This window comes from Ceratotherium simum, chromosome 6 (genome assembly GCF_057802395.1).
Source record: "Ceratotherium simum simum isolate JZ-2026a chromosome 6, ASM5780239v1, whole genome shotgun sequence".
Classification (NCBI taxonomy): Eukaryota; Metazoa; Chordata; class Mammalia; order Perissodactyla; family Rhinocerotidae; genus Ceratotherium; species Ceratotherium simum.
The window spans coordinates 51345691-51366298 of record NC_141905.1 but is presented as its reverse complement, the minus strand read 5'-3'; the positions used below and the strand labels follow the sequence as shown (position 1 = coordinate 51366298).

The window sequence follows — 20608 nt, the reverse complement described above, 5'->3', positions numbered from 1 at the left end:
TAGGAAAAGACAGTATCCCAATGGTTTGGAATTGAAGTGACTATGAGAGCCAACAGCTTTGATTTCACTTCTTGCCTCTTACTATTGTCCAGGAAGGTTTGATGGGCTGTGGGACAGGAACAGAGAACCAGCAGCAACCTTTCCCGTTAAGACAGACGGAGCATCAGAATCCTACTCAACCTGACACTTCCTGAAAGTACCTCCAATCACGTGGGGCTGGCACATGAAATAAAACATACTGCCATCTTGGAGCTGTAGTAATGACAAGTATTAGTCTCATAAGGTTTGGCATATGACAGAGGCAAGACTCTAAGGAAACATGACAACAAAATGTAATGTAGTTGCCTAGATTTGATCCTGGACCCAGAAAAAGACATTAGTGGGAAAACTGGTAAAATTCTAATAAGGTCCATAAGTTAGCTAATGGTACTATAATCATATTAAATTTTTGGTTTTGATCATTGTACTATTGTTACATAAGATGCTAACATCAAGAGAAGTTGGGTGAAGGGTATACAAGAAGTCTCTGTACTGGTTTTGTAACTTTTCTATAAATAAAATGATTTCAAAATGAAAAGATAAAAATATTTTTAAAGATCAGTGGGAAAATCATCCTTAACTTATTGAAAATTAACATTCCTCCTTTCTACAGGAAATTTTAGCAATTATCAGTAAAATTCTGTCATAAACAAAGGAAATACCAACAGATGACAATGCAATACTGCAAAGTTACTATTATTCTAAATAGAGAACCAGTTTTTCATTTGAAGATAATGTTAATGTGTTGCTCAATGGTCTTCCCAGGATCTACAATGCCTTTTAACTTCTTTTTTCTGATTGGCAACACTGGGTGTCAAACAGACTAAGTTGTCATTTAAAACAAGAGGGAAAAAAACAAGCAAAGATAGAATCACTCTAAGAGCTACAGCTAGTCAATGAACTACTGAAAGTTATTTCTACCTATAGTCTTCTAGAAACTATTTAGTTGACTTAAAAAAAAGTCCTGATAAAACTGGCTCATGAAGTAAAATACACCATGTGAATCTACAGTTTAAAATGCAAAAAGTTTTATAATATAGTAGAGATAACCCTGTGGCAGTCAAAGGAAAAGATTTTTAAGTTTGGCATCTAGATATCGAGATGTAATTAGGTATTTTCCCAACTTGCTAAATGGACTGAAAAAAATTAAAATAAGAACATAAGTGAACTTCAAGATAAGCTGGGAAAGAAAAATCATCTTACAGATAGACAAACTGCCTTAAAAAAAGAAAAACAGGCAACCATGTAGATTGATAAGAATCCCTGAGATAAATTTAACAAACCAAAGAAAGCAGGTGAAATATATTGAAGATAAAGCATAATTGTTACCAACCACTTCATTTTGTTGCTTTAAACAACGCTCTCTGTCTTCGGCATATTTTTTCATCTCTTTGTTTCGTAGATTCTCAGCTTCTTTTGCCTGAGTAATAAGCATCATTTTTTCTTCTACCCATTTCTGTCTATCAGATTTATATTTCTGTTCAGATTCCTATATATATAAATAGTACAAGTAACTATCCTATGTTTGAGAAGTAGTCAATAAATCGATTTTTATAGCATTTTCATACAACCCATCACTTTTCACCTTTTTAAAAACTTTAAGTGCTTTTCATTAAATAATGACAAGATCAGTGTTTATTTCAGATTATAAAAAGAATACTGCTGGTTTGCTTTCTTAAACAGTACTTCCTTTATAAACTTTATTTTGCTATGAAGTCCATTTAAGGACTTTCCTTCATAGTGAGCTCAAGAAATCAACAATTTAAATTTCTGAGTTACAGAGACCCAAGTCTTCCCAAATGCCAGAAAAAAAAGACTTGGTTTGTGGCGGTCATTTCTAAATGTATGGTTCCAAAAATAAAATATTCCTGGGTATACAGGATGCCAAATAAAGAATAACTTGTGCAACAGGTCAAACATTTATTAGTTTAAGGAACATTGGAAACAGCTGAACAGAGAATACAGTTGATTAGTAATTTTCACAGTAGATTCCATAGATGCTTTGGGTTCAAAGGAATCTAATTAATGCACTCAAAACGCAAGTAAAACTTCATTAAAAAAAAAACAATAGGGGCCAGCCTGGTGGTGCAAGCGGTTAAGTGCGCGTACTCCGCTGCAGCCAGGGGTTCGCCAGTTCGGATCCCGGGTGCGCACCGACGCACTGCTTGTCAAGCCATGCTGTGGGGGTGTCCCGTATAAAGTAGAGGAAGATGGGCAAGGATGTTAGCTCAAGGCCAGTCTTTCTCAGCAAAAAGAGGAGGATTGGCATCAAATGTTAGCTCAGGGCTGATCTTCCTCACAAAAAAAACAAAAACAAAAAACAATAATACCACCTTAAAATATATATATCCCACTGTTCCAAAACCTTCTAAAACCACTGTGCTAGATGAACTATGGAAGTTAATTCCAAGATTACAAAGTTTATAATCTAAAATATGTGATTACATCATTTTAGAACAATGCAAAACATACCAATACTCCTTAATATGAATATTCTCAATATAGTTAATGTATTTAATTGATAATTAATGGAGTATTTACTTTGTTCTAACTGCTTTTGGGTTTTCATAATGAAAAGGGTAAATTCTAGAATATATAATTAACCGTTACAAAAGAAAGCAACTAATTTTTTTGTATTTGTTCAGTATCTGATTATATGCAGCCTGAATTTAAGAAAAACATTTAGATGCAGCCAACTTTTCAAAATCATTATTATGTTTTCTTCAATCGCAAAACTATAGTCATGAATGAAACTTCTAATAAAATGTACAAAATTTTAAATAGTATTTGGTAAATTCCATTAAAAAAATATTTCCCCCACATGTTGTATTCTATACATAGCACATTACAGCTGAACATGGAAAAATATAAACAAAACAGAATATCTTCTATATAGTATGGTTTCAAAGATATTCCAGGATCCAGATATACAACTTTATTCTTTTCCAACTTAGTAAACATTGAAAAGATTATTTACAATAATCAAAATAATTTTCCAAATAGCCATCTTCTCCACAGCAGTATTTGATGAGTAAGAAGTTTAAGGAGTAGAAAAATAGGTAGAAAGACATAAAAAGTGGTGATTCAATAATTAAATATATAAAATATAAAACTGAAGACCCAATCCCTATATTTTCATTGGCACTTGGTAGTTTGTATGTTGGCAATTTCCTCCCTATGTCATTTCAATGTAACGAAATGTACAACGTACTAAATGTACTGAAATGTACAATATACAATGTACTGAAATGTATAATGTACTGAAAAATTATACGTGTCTATATATTAACATTTCCAAGGTATTATTTCACCTATATCTAAATTAATTATAAAATATTTACTGAATTTTCCTCTCATGATAAATATAATGAATAGATACACACATACACACACACATAAAATCATACCTGAAACTCATCTTGAAGCTTACTGAGTTGTTTACTAAGTACATCTGTGTTATCCTCAAGTTCTTTATTTGAACTTCGATTACTTTTGGTTTCTAGATCTTTGCATTTTTCCTTCCATTTTTCCAATTCTGATTTGAAAACATAAAATCATTTTTTAAAGCACATGCAAAAGTTATACTATTTAGAGATATATGTGGCATGGGATACAGAGAAGAATCAGCAGAGCCCAGAAGAAGAATGTTGACCAAGATAGAACCAAGACTATTCCAAGAGCTGCACTTTTGAGAGTTCTCACCAAATTCTTAGAGAAGAGGAACTACAAGGACCTCTCAGGAACCCACTGAACAGTGTTCAGAGAATACAATATAAATGTATGTCAATCTTAATTATATGGGAAAATTCATGTAGTTCTCAAAACAAAAAAAACCGTGATGGTATTCTGAAGGATGGAATCAGAGTATTCCTTAAGATAAACATATAAGATGATACTAAGCGGAACAGAGGTAAAACTCAGTTGACAGTTAATACTCTTAATATCTGCGGAATGTTGCAAGTTATCATACAGTTATTAAGAAAGCGTTCTTATTCCTTCTTTACTACATACAATTTTACTTAGATAAAACAATTTTCATCACATTGGAAAATGGCAAGTGACAGGACATTACAAAAATACACCAAATACTTTTTCATTATGAATTATTATAGATACTAAACTACTTACAAAAGGAAAGATATCTAGGAAAATAAAGAAAATGGAAGAGAATGTCTGGAGATATTTAAGCAATCTTGTTTTACCTGTGGCCAGTCTTTCAGCTTCCTCTAATTTAGCCTCGAGCACTTGATCTTGTTCTACCTGAGTTTGTTCCTGTTCTTCCAGTGTCATTCGCATGTCTTCAATTATTTTCTCTTTAACATTTAGATCTAAAATTGGGGGAGAACATTTTAGAAATCAGTAACATCTACATCTAGATATCCAATTTTTCTTGAGTTCTTCTAAAATTAAAATACTTTTATTAACTGTAACAGAATAAGAGTTGCATATTGACAGAAACTTGGTCTTGTTCACTGCTGTATCCTCAATGCCTAGAACAGTACTGGCACATACGAAACATCAAATAAATATCTGATGAACAGATGGATGATTGCAAGAATGGATGGATGGTTAAGAGGAGGGAAAAGGAATCTTTTCAGATAAAATTAATAATTTTTTATATAATGAACTATTTACGCTAATAAACACAAAGCTTAGTTTAGAAAAAACGTTATTTGGCAAAACATTTATTTTTAGTGTTAATATTCTCAAACCAAAACTAAAACTTTTACCTCCTAAAAACAAAAAAAAGGCTCAAATCCCAATCTGACTTATTTTTTTAAATCTCAAGTAATTATTTTTTCTAGAAAAATTTCCAAAGCCAAATATTTACTTCTAGTGTTTTTAAAACCAGTTCTTCAGTAATGACTGCTACTAGCCTTACCAGAATTGTTTCTGGTCCTTCAAATATTATTACAACAATGACTTATAAACAATTCCACTTTAATCCTGTCTGCTTTCAGAGATAAAGAGGAAAGATTACTTTGTTGCCTCTGGTGATGGCTGCATAGTAGCAAGGCTCATTTCAGACACCTCTTACCAAAACTATTACTGATGTCAAAGGTAATAAACCTATAAATGCATAGCTCAACCTCAGGTCACTGAAAGTGACATTAAAAATGACACAAATCTCGGGGCCACACCGGTGGCGTAGCAGTTAAGTTCTTGAGCTCCGCTTTGGCGACCTGGAGTTCGCAGGTTTGGATCCCGGGCACAGACTGACGCACCACTTGTCAAGCCATGCTGTGGTGGCATCCCATATCAAGTAGAGGAAGATGGGCACGGATGTTAGCCTAGGGCCAATCTTCCTTAGCAAAAAGAAGAGGATTGGCAACGGATGTTAGCTCAGGGCTAATCTTCCTCATTGAAAAAAAAAAAAAAAGGATACAAATCTCAAAAGATGGCTCCCTCAAAGTGCACATAGAGCAAGCTTTAAAAAAACAAAACAATAAGAAAAAATTACATCAGTAATTTTCAGTATTTCTGTCTATCGATGTAAGCTGCCAGGAGTGCTAATAAAACAGAATTCCTTATAGGATTAAAGGAGTCTTAGTATTATCATCTAAACTCTTTCTTTAAAAAGCATGATTTGTAAATATATTCAGATTATATAATTAATTAATTATAATTTTTGTCAAAGAATCCCCTTCCCTTATACTCTATATTTTGCTCTAGAGGACTAGAAATAGAATTTTAAGTATCTACTTATCATTTAGGAAAGTCCCAGGACACTAATGATAATTTCACTAATGGCTATTTCTACCTATTATTTGAAAGGCAGGAGCAGTAAAGGAAAAAAGAGAATTATTTTATCAGTCACCACCTCAAATAATTTACATTTTATTTCAGTAAAGAATCTAGAAATATGCAACAAATAAAACATAAAATAATGCAACATAAAGACAGCTATAAGATAGATATCTCATTATAGCTATCTAAAGGTAGCTTTGAGTTATCATAGCTAAATTAAGTGACTGTCAAATGATGCAGCAATCAAGGGCTTAACATCCAAGGGAGAGGATCACTGAAAGCTATAGTGTCCTAGGAAGGCTTCAAGGAGGAAAGGCTTAAGCTTAACAATTGAGAACAGGTAGGAATTGGAAAGAAGGGACATCACACAAGCTAGGGGCAGACATGACCTATAAATGTCATGTAAAAACCCTGGATTAGAAATATTCACTTAGTGACAGTTCAAATTTATTTCAGAATATCAGTATATCAGATGTATATAAAACAAGTACAAAAGCTTGAAACCATGTGATACCATGTTTTACTCATCACACTGGCAGTAAGTTTAAAGTTTGTTAACACTTAATTGGCAAAAATGTGGTGAAATGGGCATTCTATACACTATTACTGTGAATATAAACTACTATAACCACTTTGGGAGCAGTTTGGCAATAGTTATCAAAATTTTAAATATACGTCATTTGGGCCAACAATTACACTGCTAGGAATTTCCCCTACAAATACATTTACACGTGTGCACAAAGACTTTTGTACAAAAATACTCGTGGTAATGTCTATAGTAACAAAAAATAATGTCTGACATAACCAAAAATATTTTTTTTATTAAAAGAGGTCATATTACCAAAGAGTAGATTATAAAATGTGTTGTTAACTTTCTTAGATATGATGATACTGTGCTTATATAAGACATCTTTACCTTACAAATTTCAGGATAAACTATTTAAGTGTCAGATATCATTGATGCCTGCAAATATCTTTTAAGTCGTTCAGTTTAATGTATAAATATTTATTAGAGAAAAAAACAGAGAGAGACAGAGAAAGAGAGATGCAAATATGGCAAAATATTAAAAAATAGTGAATCTAATAAAGGGTATTCAGGAGGTTTTTATATTGCCTTTCTGATTCCTTTGCAAGTGTTTATTTTTTAATTCGAATTTTGGAAAAATAATAAAGTTGGAAGCATTATTCCAACTTTACAAGCAACTGAAAGTATACCTTAAATGAGCATATAATATTCCCTCTATTGGACTTTGAAATTGTTTCATTTACGATCAACGCCACATCTTTGGTCAAATGAAGGACTCCATTCCTTGCACAGCATTCTCTTCTGTGTATATTAGAATCAGTTTTATCTCCTCTATCCTAATCAATTCTGCCACATTACTTAAAGCTTTCTTTCAAGAGAGTAACAGTTTTTTCTCCAATAAAAAAGAAAAGTCATATTAAATAAATTGTGATATATCTATATCAATAAAATGGAATACTATATAGCCTTTAAAAAGAAAGAGGTTACAAAGAGAGAAAAAAAGATAAGGTAGATCTGTGTGTGATTAAACGGAAAAATTTCTCAAAATTTTCCAAATATATAAAAACTCATTGTTTTAGTTAGTGATTTCTTCTGGGGTCTTTTTCTTGAGATCATACATTTCCAAAGGAAACGGGGTCTTTCATTTGCCTTCTTTATCACAGAAATAGATGCAAAATGAAGCAGGGCAAAATTAGGGAACAAAACAAATTAGTCTGGAGAGAAAAGAAAGGTTATACAATATTAGGCTAGAAAAAGGCAGGCTGGAATGTCAAGCTAGAGGATGAAAGTTTACTATGTGGGCAATATGCCACAATTGAAAATTCTGAATAGGCAAGTAACACAATGAAAGAACCGTTTTAGAAAAACTTAAGCTAGCTGTGTGGCTATATGAAGAGTGAGTTTGACATAAAGCCTGGCAATAGGATAGGACAAATATGAGAAGTCACTAGGAAAAAAAAGTAACAGACATTAGGGTGAGGGGAAATGATATTATTTAAAGTCTAAACCACGGGTGGGCAAACATTTTCCGTGAAGGGTCGGATAGTAACTATTTTAAGGTCTGTCACAACTATTTACCTCTGTCATTGTAATGTGAAAGCAGCCACAAACAATACAAAAGGGAATGTGTCGGGGCCAGCCCAGTGGCGTAGCAGTTAAGTTCGTGTGCTCTGCTTCGGCAGCCCAAAGTTTGCAGGTTCAGATCCCAGGCGCGGACCAACATACTGCTTGTCAAGCCATGCTGTGGTGGCATCCCATATAAAATAGAGGAAGATGGGCATGGATGTTAGCCCAGAGCCAATCTTCCTCAGCAAAAAGAGGAGGATTAGCATCGGATGTTAGTTCAGAGCTAATCTTCCTCACCAAAAAAAAAAAGAGAGAGAGAATGTGTTGCTATGTTCCAATAAAATTTTATTTACAAAATTAGGCAGTGAGCTGGATTTGGTCAGAAGGCTGCCATTTGCTAACCCCTGGTCTAAACAAGAGAAACAGCAGAGATCAGAAAGTTAAGACAGTTTGGGCAGAAAGAGACATTGAGGTTCAGAATTTAGTAAGATTCCTTTTGGAGTCTTATTAAACCACTCAGCATAAGAAAAGAAAATTATAGACCAATATCCCTTATGAATATATACACAAAACCTCAACAGAATACTAGCAAACTAAATCCTGCAACATATATAAAGCATTATATACACCGTGGTAATCAAGTGGAATTTATCCCAGGAACGTAAGTTTGGTTCAATATGGGAAAATCAATCAATGCAACACACCGTATTGACAGAAGAAAGAACAAAACCACATGATCATCTCAAAAGATGCAGAAAAAGGTATTTGGCAAAATCCAACACCCTTGCATGATAAAAACACTCAATAAACTAGGAACAGACAGGAACTTGCTCAACCTGATAAAAGGCATCCACAAAAACTTCACATCTAACATTATACATGATGGTGAAAGAATGAAAACTTTCCCCCTAAGATCAGGAACAAGATAAGGATGTCCACTCTCTTCACTTCTATTCAACATTGTTCTGGAGGTCTTAGCCAGCGCAATTTGGCAAGAACAAGAAATAAAAGGCAAACAGATTGGAAAGAAGTGAAACTATCTCTATTTGCAGATCACATGATCTTGTATATAGAAAATCCTATGGAAGGAAGGAAAGAAGGAAGGGAAGGAGGGGGGGAGGAAGGAATGGAAGAAGGAAGAAAGAAAATCTTATTAGAGTTCATAAACTAGTTCAGGAAGGTTACAGGATACAAGATCAATATAACTAAAACAATTGTATTTCTAAACAATGGATTTCCATACTAGCAATAAATAATCCAAAAATGGTATTAAGGAAATAATTCCATTTTCAATAGCATCACAAAGAATAAAATACTTAGAAAGAAATTAACAAAAGATAGGCAAAATTTGTGCACTGAAAACTAAAAACATCACTGAAAAAAATTATAGAAGGCCTAACTAAATGAAAAGATATCCTGAGTTAATGATTAACATTGTTAGGTTGGCAATTTTCCCAAACAGATCCTCACATTTAATCCCCATTAAAATTCCAGCTAGCTTTTTTGCAGAAATTGACAAGCTGATCCTAAAATTCATGTGGAAATTAAAGGAACCAAAATAGCCAAAACCATCTTGCAAAAGAAGAACAAAAGTGGAACAATTAACACTTTCCAATTTCAAAACTTACTATAAAGATACAGTAACAACACAGTGTGGTACTGGCATAAGGATAGACATATAGATCAATGAAACAGAATTGAGAGTCCAGAAGTAAACCCTTACATTTATGGTCAACTGATTTTCAATAAAGGTGCAAAGACAACGCAATGAGGGGAAAAAAATAGCCTTTTCAACAAATGGTGCCAAGACAACTGGATCTCCATATGCAAAAAATTAAGTTAGACGCCTACCTCACACAATATACAAAATTATACCCAAATGGATTAACTCAAAACAGATCAAAGACCTAAATATAAGAGCTAAAACTATAAAACTCTTAGAAGAAAACTTAGATGACTTTAGTTTAGGTAACAGTTTCTTAGACATGACACCTAAAAGCACAAGCATTTAAAACAAAATAGGTAAATTGGACTTAATCAAAATTAAAAACTTTTATGCATCAAAGGACACTATCAAGGAAGTGAAAAACAACCCACAGAATGAGAGAAAACATATGTAAATCATTTATCTGATAAGGATCTAGTATCCAAAATACATAAAGAACTCTTACAACTCCATAATAAAAAGACAAATAACCCAGTTGAAAAACGGGCAAAGGGCTTGAACAGACATTTCTCCAAAGAAGATATATAAACGGTCAATAGCACAAGACAGGACGCTCAATATTATTAGCCATTAGGGAAATGCAAATCAAAACCACAATGACATGCTACTTTATACCCACCAGAATGTTAGGTTAAATAGTGTTCTCCCAAAATTCATGTTTGCCCACTATGAATATGACCTTATTTGGAAATAGGGTCTTCGCAGATGTAATCAAGTTAAGAATGAGGTCATACTGGATTAGAGTGTGCCCTAAATAAGAAGGGTGTGTCCTTATAAGAAGACAGAAATTTGGACAGAGACAGTAAGGAGAAGATACCAATAGAGACACACCCAGAGAGAAGACGGCCACGTTAAAACAGAGGCAGACTGGAGATGTGCTGCCACAAGCCAAGGAATACAAAGATTGCCATTAACATTAGAAGCTGGAAGAGACAAGGAAAGATTCTTCCCTAGAACCTTTGGAAGGAGTGTAGCCCTATCAATACCTTTACTTCAGATTTCTAGCTTTCAGGACTGTAAGAGAATAAATTTCCGTTGTTTTTAAGCCACTCCGTTTGCGGTAGTTTGCTACAGTAGCCCTAGGAAACTAATATAGACAGTTATAACTTTTAAAATGAAAAATAACAAGTGTTGGCAATGATGTAGAGTAATTGGAGCCCTCATCCACTGCTGGTCAAAATGTAAAATGGCATAGCCACTGTGGAAAACTTTGACAGTTCCTCAAAAAGTTAAACATAGAGTCACCATATGACCCAGTGTTCCACTCCTCGATATATATCCCCAAGAGAACTGAAAACATATGTTCACCAAAACAAAAAAGATTGTGTACAAAAAAATTGTACACAAATATTCATAGAAGCCAAAAAAGTGGAAACAATATAAAGGTCCATCAACTAATGCTTAAATAAAATATGGTATATTCATACAATGGAATATTATTCAGCCACAAAAAGGAATGAAGTACTGATTCATGCTACAATATAGATGAAACTTAAAAACATTATGCTAAGTGAAAGAAGTTAGACAGAAAAGGCCATATATTTTATGAATTCACTAACATGAAATGTCTACAACAGGCAAATTCACAGACAGAAAGTAGATTAGTGGTTGACAGGGACTGGGGAGTGATTGCTAATGGGCACAGGATTTCTCTTGGGGGTGATGAAAAGTTCTGGAATTAGATAGTGGTAGTACACTATCTAATTGTACAATCTGTACAATTGTACAATTGTACAAACTGTGATTGTACAAACTGTACAATCTTGTGTACAGTTGTACAGTCTTGTGAATATACTAAAACCCACTAAATTGTACACTTTCAAAGGGTAAATTTTCTGGTATATATATTATATATCAATTTTTTTAAAAAAGAATTTACTGGGGCCTGCCTGGTGGTGTAGTGGGTAAGTTCACACACTCTGCTTCAGTGGCCCAGGGTTCGCAGGTTCCGATCCCAGGCATGGACCTACACACCACTTATCAAACCATGCTGTGGCAGGCATCCCACATATAAAGTAGAGGAAGATGGGCATGGATGTTAGCTCAGGGCTAATCTTCCTCACCAAAAAAAAAAAAAACAAAAAAAACAAGAATTTACTAAGATAACTAAGTGAATGGCATTCCGTATTTACACAGAAATGTAGAAATCAGGGAAAGCCTCAAGAATTGAAAAAGCACTTTTTTGTTTGTTGGGGTATGTCTCATGCACAATTGAAATCATAGGAGTGAATGAACTCTCAAGGGAGAAAACAAAGAGAAAAAAGATGAAGACGACGCCTTAATCAAAAAAGTTGCCAAAGTGGCTGCAGCTCAGTCTGACAAAAAGGCACAAAAGCTGATCACAAAATAGATCACAAAACCTGAGGCAAGGCAGTTTCCAAACAGGCGGAAGCTACATATTACCTTTATATTTAGAAAAACACACTCACACAATAAATACTACGTAAAAGATGAAAATGAGGAAAAGAAGAGTGGACAATAATGTCAAAATAATATAAAAAATAAAGAAAAGTAAGGATTGCAAAAAGCTGATGGATTTGAAAATATGTAGGTTACACGTGACCTGGGGCCAAGTTTCAAGAGCATGGAGAAGATGGAAGTCAGATTAAGTAGTCAAAATGAGCCTATGTCACACTTCTCGATATTTGGCAAAGAAAGGAAAAACTAAAATATGCTAAAACTATATCTTAGTCCAAGGGCATGCTTTTTCAAAATAGCTAAGATGTGTTCACATTTGTCAACAATGACAAAGGAGCCAAAGTAAAGGGAAACCCTAAAAAAATTATGGAAATAGGAGATGTTCAGGGACAAAGGCCTAAGAAAGGCAGGAGAAAACAGGACTGTGTGCAGAGATATATTTTCACACCCAAGTTACTGATCCAAGTTAATCCCACAAAAGCCCAAGTCATCTAAATAAGTAATAATCTACTTGTCTTTCCCCTTCTCTTCAGTTGGCCAAGTACAAATAGCACGAATTAGTGAAGAGGAAGAGTGAAACAGAAAGGTAATTTTATAATATTTCAAATAAAAAAATCAATACACAACTTGAGTAAAAAAAGCATAATTCAGCACATATGATTTGAATCTGAAGTATTAAATGGTTTTTAAAAACTTTATACAATATATTAATTTTAAAGATATTTTACTTGAAGTATATTCTTTACATGACTTTATCTACAAATCTATTCCATTCACTGTGACGTATGTAACCGACTGACTTTATTTTCCACAAAATACTGGCCATTACCTAGAAATCAATGTTGCTTTGACTGAATATTTCTTAATGTTTTATTTTTCCAAGAATAAACTTTACATTGATAAGTTACGCATTAGAATCAACATTTCTCTCTTTTGATAAAGTTACATCTTACGTTGCCCTTACTTTACTTTAGAATTTTCAAAAGAAAATGCTAAACCAACTACTACTGCAACTACCTATTCTGCAGTCATTTTAATACTAGAAGTAGAGGCTTGTTCCTGACCTTTGCACACTCTCTCATACTGTTGTATAGCTTCTTCCACCTTCTGATTACTTAACTGCTCCTGCAAAATGAAAGAATATGAATTAAATGCAAATGTAACTTAAACACACAGCAATATTTAATAGTGGGACTTGAAAACAAGGTTCGATATTAGGTTTGAAATCTATCTCCTACAAGGCTGACTACTAGTCTCAAGCCTCCAAATTTCTTTCACCTTGGAGAAAAGAGCAGGGTGAGAGTGGTAATAAAAAAAATTTTTTTTTAAAAGAATACTTTATACCTTTAATCTACCTAAACGTTACTTCCCAGTCATTTTACTTAACATTTTAAGCTACCATGTTCTCTTACACACCACAAAAAGCAGAAACAGGGAAATGAAGATTTACTATGCACTATTTAACAAAGGAAGAACAAGAGAAACCACAAAAATAAAAAAAGTTCCCTATCAGTAAACTCAAAATGCAGAAAAAATAGGGCCCTCCATCCCCTGTAGGTAGAAAATAGCGAGGAGGTTTGAAAAAAATAACAGGAGCCTTAAGAGGCAAGATTAAATTCAGAGCACTGGAAATCCTCCAAGTCTAGTTTTAACCTATCAGGTAATCCAACCTCACTTCCTGTCTCATCTACCGTCAGCACTATCTCCTCACTTTGTAAGTCTCAGAATGAATCATTACAGAACTTGGAAATCTATGAATCCTATTATTAAAGTATAGATTGCTTTATTAGGATTATATTCAGTTAAAAATTAAAATCATGTGTTTACACCTGAATATTCATTAGTTTGTGTCATTTAAAAGCAAACATCCAAAAAATACAAATCCATTTTTTTACTGCTGCCTTATCCATTTAATTGATGTCAAGCAAAATATAACCATTCATAAAGGGATTTTGCTTTTTAAGTGTCCTTTTAAAAAATAATTTTTTATAAGACCTGAGCTTCATTTTCTTTTCACTTTTTATTTTGAAATGATTTTAGATTTGCAAAAGAGTTGCAAAGATAGCAGAGATTTCCTATATAACCACCACTTCGCTTCCCTTAATGTTAACATCTTATATTACCATGGTACTTTATTTAAAAATCAAGAAACATTGGACACAGAAAAATGAGCAGTTGAGTCTCAAAACTCTGTTATTTAGAACATGGAAACTGTTATTTAGAACAGTTTAATCATCTTTGTATGGAAAAAAGAAATTAGCATTGGTATAATACTTTACTTGGATTTCACCAGTTTTTCCACTGATGTCCTTTTCCTGTTCTAGGATCCCATACAGGACACAACACTGCATTCAGTCATCATGCCTCCTTAGTCTCCTCCAATTTGTGACAGTTCCTCAGTAATCCTTTTCTTTACAGACCCTGACACTTTTTATTGGTCAGATATTTTGTAGAACATCCTCAGTTTGGTTTGTCTGATGTTTCTCACAATTAGACTGAAGTAATGGATTTGGGGGAAAAATATCACAGCAGAGATGTACCCTTCTCGTCACATCAAATAAGGAAATACATGGTATCAATATGACTGACTACTAGTGATGCTCTTCTTCAACACTTGGTTAAGGTGATGTCTGCCAGGTTCCTCCACTGTAAAGTTACTATTTTTTCCTTTCTGTACTCTATTCATTAGAAGCAAATCACTATGGCCTTATTTTAAGCATTTTATTTTTATATTCCAAAAAAGATCAAAAGGGAATTTGTTATAAAAAACTGATAAATTTAATTAGACACTAAAATATACCAACACAATCTATTTAAACCATTTTTAAAAACAAAACTGTTACCTTGAGTTGCTGAATGGTTCGCTGTTTCATTTCTATTTCCTGAGAACACTGGTTTTTCTTTTTCTCTAGTTCATTAATTTTAATCCTTAGTAATTTCTCCTCATCACGCATAACAGACACCTACAAAGTAATGTTTATAAAACAAATTAAATATTTTTGAAAATACCAATTGCTTTTTCTTGTTTAAAATTCATGGCCACTGGTTCAAAGATTCATGTCCTTTAAAACCCATTAGAAAAATTAGATTCTAACATACTACATGATATGGCTTCAAATTATCAAAAAATTTCTTAATACTCTAAAGGAGAATGCATATGAAGAGATCATTTTCTTCTTACAGTATTTTAAGAATCTCAAACTCCATAAGTACTCTCAAAAAAGAATCAACATAGCACCTTGCATGCAACAGCAAAATCACTATCACAGAAAAATCAATCTAGATACTCTAGGGGTAAAATACTGGCTCATATTCCAAGGTTTATTGAGTAATGTGATCCAAGAATACAAGAAATACTTTAAAAGCTAATAGTGACACATAGAGGATGAAAATGGAACAATTACAAGATCAAAAGGTACTAATACAAGGGAAGGTCAATTGATTTTTGGTGTTACTAGTAACCTAATTCTACAAACTTGCTAGAGAAATCAAAAGCACTATGAACTACTATGCAAATCTTCACCAAAAAAAAAAAAAAAGAAAGAAACAAAGGTAATCTATGTACATCTCTTAAGCCAATTTCCATCAGAAGAATGCTAGAGATCTCAAAAACTGAAGGAAATTAACTCAAAAAAAGCCCCCTCATAAAAAGCATGGAGATGCCATAATAATAGTAGCTCTGAGTGGTTTGGTTTCAGGAGATTATTTTACATTTCTAGTCAGGCTTTCTCTATGTTCCAAATTTACTACAATAAATACATATTTCTCTTATAATCATATGTTAATAATATTTATTTTATCTGCTTATTTTTTTAAAAACTATGGGACTTCCAGTGATAAACACCATCCTCATCGATTTTACAGATATCAACTGTCAGCCAATATTAAATAGAGACTATGTGTTGCCCTGAGATGCACATAAGGACTGCCTCAGTTTCTATCCTGGCCCTACTATTTACTAGCTAAGTGAACGTGGACAAGTTATTTCTTTCAGTGTGTGTTTCCTTATCCATAAAATGGAAGTTAAAAACAGTGCCTACCCCTAATATTGGTCTGAGAATTAAATGAGATGATATATGTAAACTCAGAATAACTGACCTAGAGTAAGCTGTTACTATTACTATTATTATCAGCATTGACACTGCACATTGTTTGAGAAATAGACTACCAATCATTAGAGTAATGCTAAATAGTCATCTATATAATAAATCATTCCTTAAAAAGACATACTCCATAAATAGTGGTATGAAAAATCTTAAAAATAGAATAAATTTAAAAGCAATGCTTATGTATAGTTGATTTCATTTATAAAAATAAAAACATACAAGTATATGCAGTAATTATTTATACACATGTATTATATTAAAGGCATATAAAAAGATCTAGAAGAACACAGATGGACTGCCAAGAGTGGTCATACTTAAGAGGACAGAGAAATGAGACTGAGAAGAGGGCTTTCACTTCTATCTTCATTTCTTAAAAAATATTTCCTAATAATGTATTACAACAAAAAGTTTTTAATTGGAAAAAGGAGCTATTTTTTAATAACCAAGTAACTGGTTCCATGTGAACACAAGTCAATTATGCCATGCTTGATAATGCTTACTGATAATCATGATGCCCAGAAATAGGATCTTAAACCAAGAAGTCACATGCCTGGAAAGCAAACAATCCAAGTCTTTTAGTGACAAACAAGGGCTTTTCCAAATGATGCCATACTGCTTTTAACTTGCTGATTTGACTAAAAATTTTTCTATTGCCTAATTACAGTTTAGGTCATCTTTACTGTCTTACATTTCTAATCGAATCTACCTGTTAAATGTTTGTCACATGGCCTAGAAACTTTCTGTGTGTAATTTTCAGAAACAACATAAATTTTGCATTTTATCTATGGTGGTATTGTTTATATTTTTCTTCCACTGATTAAAAACTTCATTACATTTCCCTTATTATGAATGAATACATATTCATTGTAAGAAATTAACAAATGCAACAAGTAAAACTTTAAAAAAATTACCTACACTGCCATTACCTAAGATAATCAAAATATAAAATAATTACATTTTGATATATTTCCTTGCAGTCTATATTGTTATGCAAATTTTTCAGTTTTAATCCTAGAGATATAAAATTGGCTCTAGTTTCTATTACTTAACATTATCACATAAGTATTTTCCCATATTATCATAAAAACTGAGAACTTATCACCGTACTTAAATCAGAATCCTGCTAAATATACTGACAATGAATATAGGAACTTAACCACTGATAAAGCTATGGGAAACACAATTTACACATCTCTACTATAAATGAAGCAACAGAACTTGGGCCCAAGCTTCCAGCCATCAGAGTGCTTAAGAAGCTGGCAGGGAAAAAAAGAACCTCTGCTCACAGAAATGCAGAGGGTACTAGCCGCAAGAGCTTCTCCTCCTCTACCTCTTCTTTCCTACTACAGGCCTGACAGGCATGAAAATTATTTATTTAGTCAAAAAGATCATACTCATTCTTATTTTTTGATTCATTTTTAGTTAACAATAATACTATATTATTGTGGGAGTTTTCTTATGTTAAATGAAAAATTGTTCTAGAACTTCAATTTTAAGTAGTTTAGACGAAACTAACTAATCCACTGTTGAAAACAAAAAATGTTGGATAAAAAAAAAAAATTGTGATCTCTTTAAACGCACTGAGGAACTAACAAGAAAAGTAAGAAATACTGAGACAAGAAAACTATGTGAGAAAAGAATCAGAAATAAGTGGAGCACTAACTGATGCTGGCTTTTGTTTTGAGGACATTCACAGAATAACGTGGTCTGATTTTCAAAAGAATGGTAAAAAATAATGCTATTAAAATAAAGAACTTCAATCATTAAAAGAGAAAAGGTAAACTAGAAGATATTTGCAATATATTTAACTGACAAAGAGTTAGATTCAAGAATAAAATTCTACACAATAATGAAAAATGATAGCACAATTAAAAGAAAATGTGAACAAACAGATTTTACAGAGGGGAAACTGGAATAGACAAACAGCCAATAAAAACATGAATAGATACTGCACTTGATTAGTAATTAGAGGAATGCAATTTCAAACCACAATGAGATACCCCTTCATATCCTCTGACCCAGCAATTCTACCCCGTGGAATCTAAACTCTTGTACAGTAGTACCATGAGTATGTATAAGATAAGAACACTGTTTCTAAGAGAAAAAAAAGGAAACAATCTAAATGGTCAACAGAAGAATGGATAAATAAATTGTAGTTATGTCACACAATGGAGTACTATATAGCAGTGACAGTAATTAATTACAACTGTACATAAATGAATCTCAGCAATATGATGTGAAAACTAAGTCTCAGAGGATTATAATATATTGCTTAGAGATAAATAACAAATATGGTTTAAATTATATTTTTAAAAGTTAAGAAAAGATAAAGACAAAGCATTTAGTATATTAACTTCTATGGGGGTAGGAAACATGGAATAGAGATGGGACCCATAAGCATTTGTTGTCTCAATTTCTTCGGACCTCACACACTTAAGTACTCTTTTGTAACTAACTCAGAGTAATAAAAGATAAGTCTTTAAAACTGTTTCAGCTTTTAGAAAAAGTCTAAGTATGATACAAAATCAAGCAGTCATAAAAGAAAAATTAATTTAAATTTATGAAAATCAAAATTTGCTCCAAGGCAAAAAAGAACCATAATCAAAATCAAGAAAAATGGCAATGGGATGGGATCTGCAATTCATATCCTTAAAAGGCTAATTTCCTGAATATGTAATAAGCTCTTATAAGGCAATAATAAAAAAAAAAAAAAGCCCAACAACCCAAACTAAAAAGACAAAGGATATGAATACACAGTTCATAGAAAAAAAAAAAAAAGATACAAATGGCTTTTAAACAAAAAGATGCTCACACATAACTAGAGAAATGCAAATTAGAATTATAGTGAGATACACTATGCACCTGTCAAATTAGCAAATATCAAAAAAGTATGATAAAATACTACTTTATGAATAAGGGTGTAGAGAAAAAGACATTGCTTTATTCTCATACCTTACTTCTGGCATGTAAATTGGCATAATCTCTAAAGAACAAAATAAATATCAAAATTACAAATGTATGAAACAGTCACTCATAAATTCCACTTTTAGGAATTATACCACAGAAAGACTTGCAAATGTTCAAAATGACACTGCTGCATAAGTTGAATCAGCAGAAGACTGGAAACTATCTGAATTGTCTAACAAGAGTGAAGCAATTAACTAATGGTAAATAAATTTTATAGTCATAAAAAAAGCTTATTTGGAGACTCTTTATATCCTGATATGAAATGACAGCCAAGATATATTATTAAGTGAAAAAACAAAGGTTCACAACAGTGTTTACAGGATATTTTCAGTTTTTATAGGAAGAGAAAAAAAAGAGAAGGCAGGAGACGTAAAGAGAAAGAAAATATTTGGTAACATTTGATGACTTGGAGAGAAACCTCATGGCTGGAAGGGGTGGGAGGGAGTTTTTTTCCTCACTATATACTACTTTTGCATGTTGTGAATTTGAAATCATATGACTGTATCTTCTATTTTTTTTTGCGAGGAAGATTAGCCCCAAGCTAACATCTGATGCCAATCCTCCTCTTTTTTAGCTGAAGAAGATTGGCCCTGAGCTAACATCCATGGCCATCTTCCTCTATTTTATACGGGACGCCGCCACAGCATGGCTTGACAAGCAGCACATCGGTGCACGCCCAGGATCCGAACCCGCCAACCCTGGGCCGCCAAAGTGGAGCGCGCACACTTAATCACTATGCCACCAGGCCGGCCCCTCTATCTCCTATTTTAATAACAACTTGTTACAACTGCACTGCATACTCTCCTAAATACTATCTGCAAACAAAAGTTTGCTTTTCACTTTTTAGGGGGAACTTGAACTTAGCAGCCCTTAAAAGAAAATAAAGATGATAATCTTATATAAGGCACATATTTTTCTTAATGTTGGACATTCTTTAGTTTGTTTAAGCTGACTAAATTTTCTTTGGTGAAATAATCATTCTCACCTTTTTAAGAAAAACTATGAAGTTGACAAATGTTCTGTTTATCCTAAAACTAGTCTAAACTTACATAAGAAAAACAATCTTTATCATTTAAATTGGCCACATGACTTTTCAAATAATCTACCTCTTTCTGTACTTGCTCAATCTGCTTTTTGGCATCAGCCAGTTTCTCTTTCAGCTCAGCATAATCTTCTTCCTTCCTCTGAAGATCTGCTTTCAGATTCTGGGTAAGAGCAAAGCTGGCAGAGAGCTCCTCTTTCAACCTGAAAAACACAAACCACTTTTCTATAGTGACACACCGCCATCCACTTAAGATCATCCACGTGAGCTAGTAACAATCTATAAAATTGCATCTTTTCACAAATTCGGAATGTCCAAACCACGAATGAGTCCATGAGTCCTTCAGAGAGAATTTCAGGAGATTTTATAAACAGATCTTTGCATGTAATTTTGTTCCAAAGGTTTATATAAACAAAAGTTAAAGTTCTTCACTCATCATACTTGCTATATTTACCAGATTAAGTTATGCC

The 20608-nt window shown here is 33.1% G+C and overlaps 1 protein-coding gene across 7 annotated transcripts in view; it reads right to left on the bottom strand.

Annotated features, from left to right (window-relative positions):
• Positions 1-20608, bottom strand: part of KIF20B (kinesin family member 20B) — a 78175-nt gene that overhangs the window by 15136 nt on the left and 42431 nt on the right. For 5 of the 7 annotated variants that reach the window (XM_087432254.1, XM_087432253.1, XM_087432255.1 and 2 more), the window contains 6 exons: positions 20203-20341; positions 14867-14986; positions 13088-13148; positions 4242-4367; positions 3447-3574; positions 1373-1528 (listed from right to left, as the gene is read on the bottom strand). In XM_087432254.1, coding sequence (XP_087288380.1) covers positions 1373-1528; positions 3447-3574; positions 4242-4367; positions 13088-13148; positions 14867-14986; positions 20203-20341 — 730 coding nt within the window. The remainder of the gene's footprint in view (positions 1-1372; positions 1529-3446; positions 3575-4241; positions 4368-13087; positions 13149-14866; positions 14987-20202; positions 20342-20608) is intronic. The other 2 variants (XM_087432256.1, XM_087432259.1) reach the window with 2 other exon arrangements.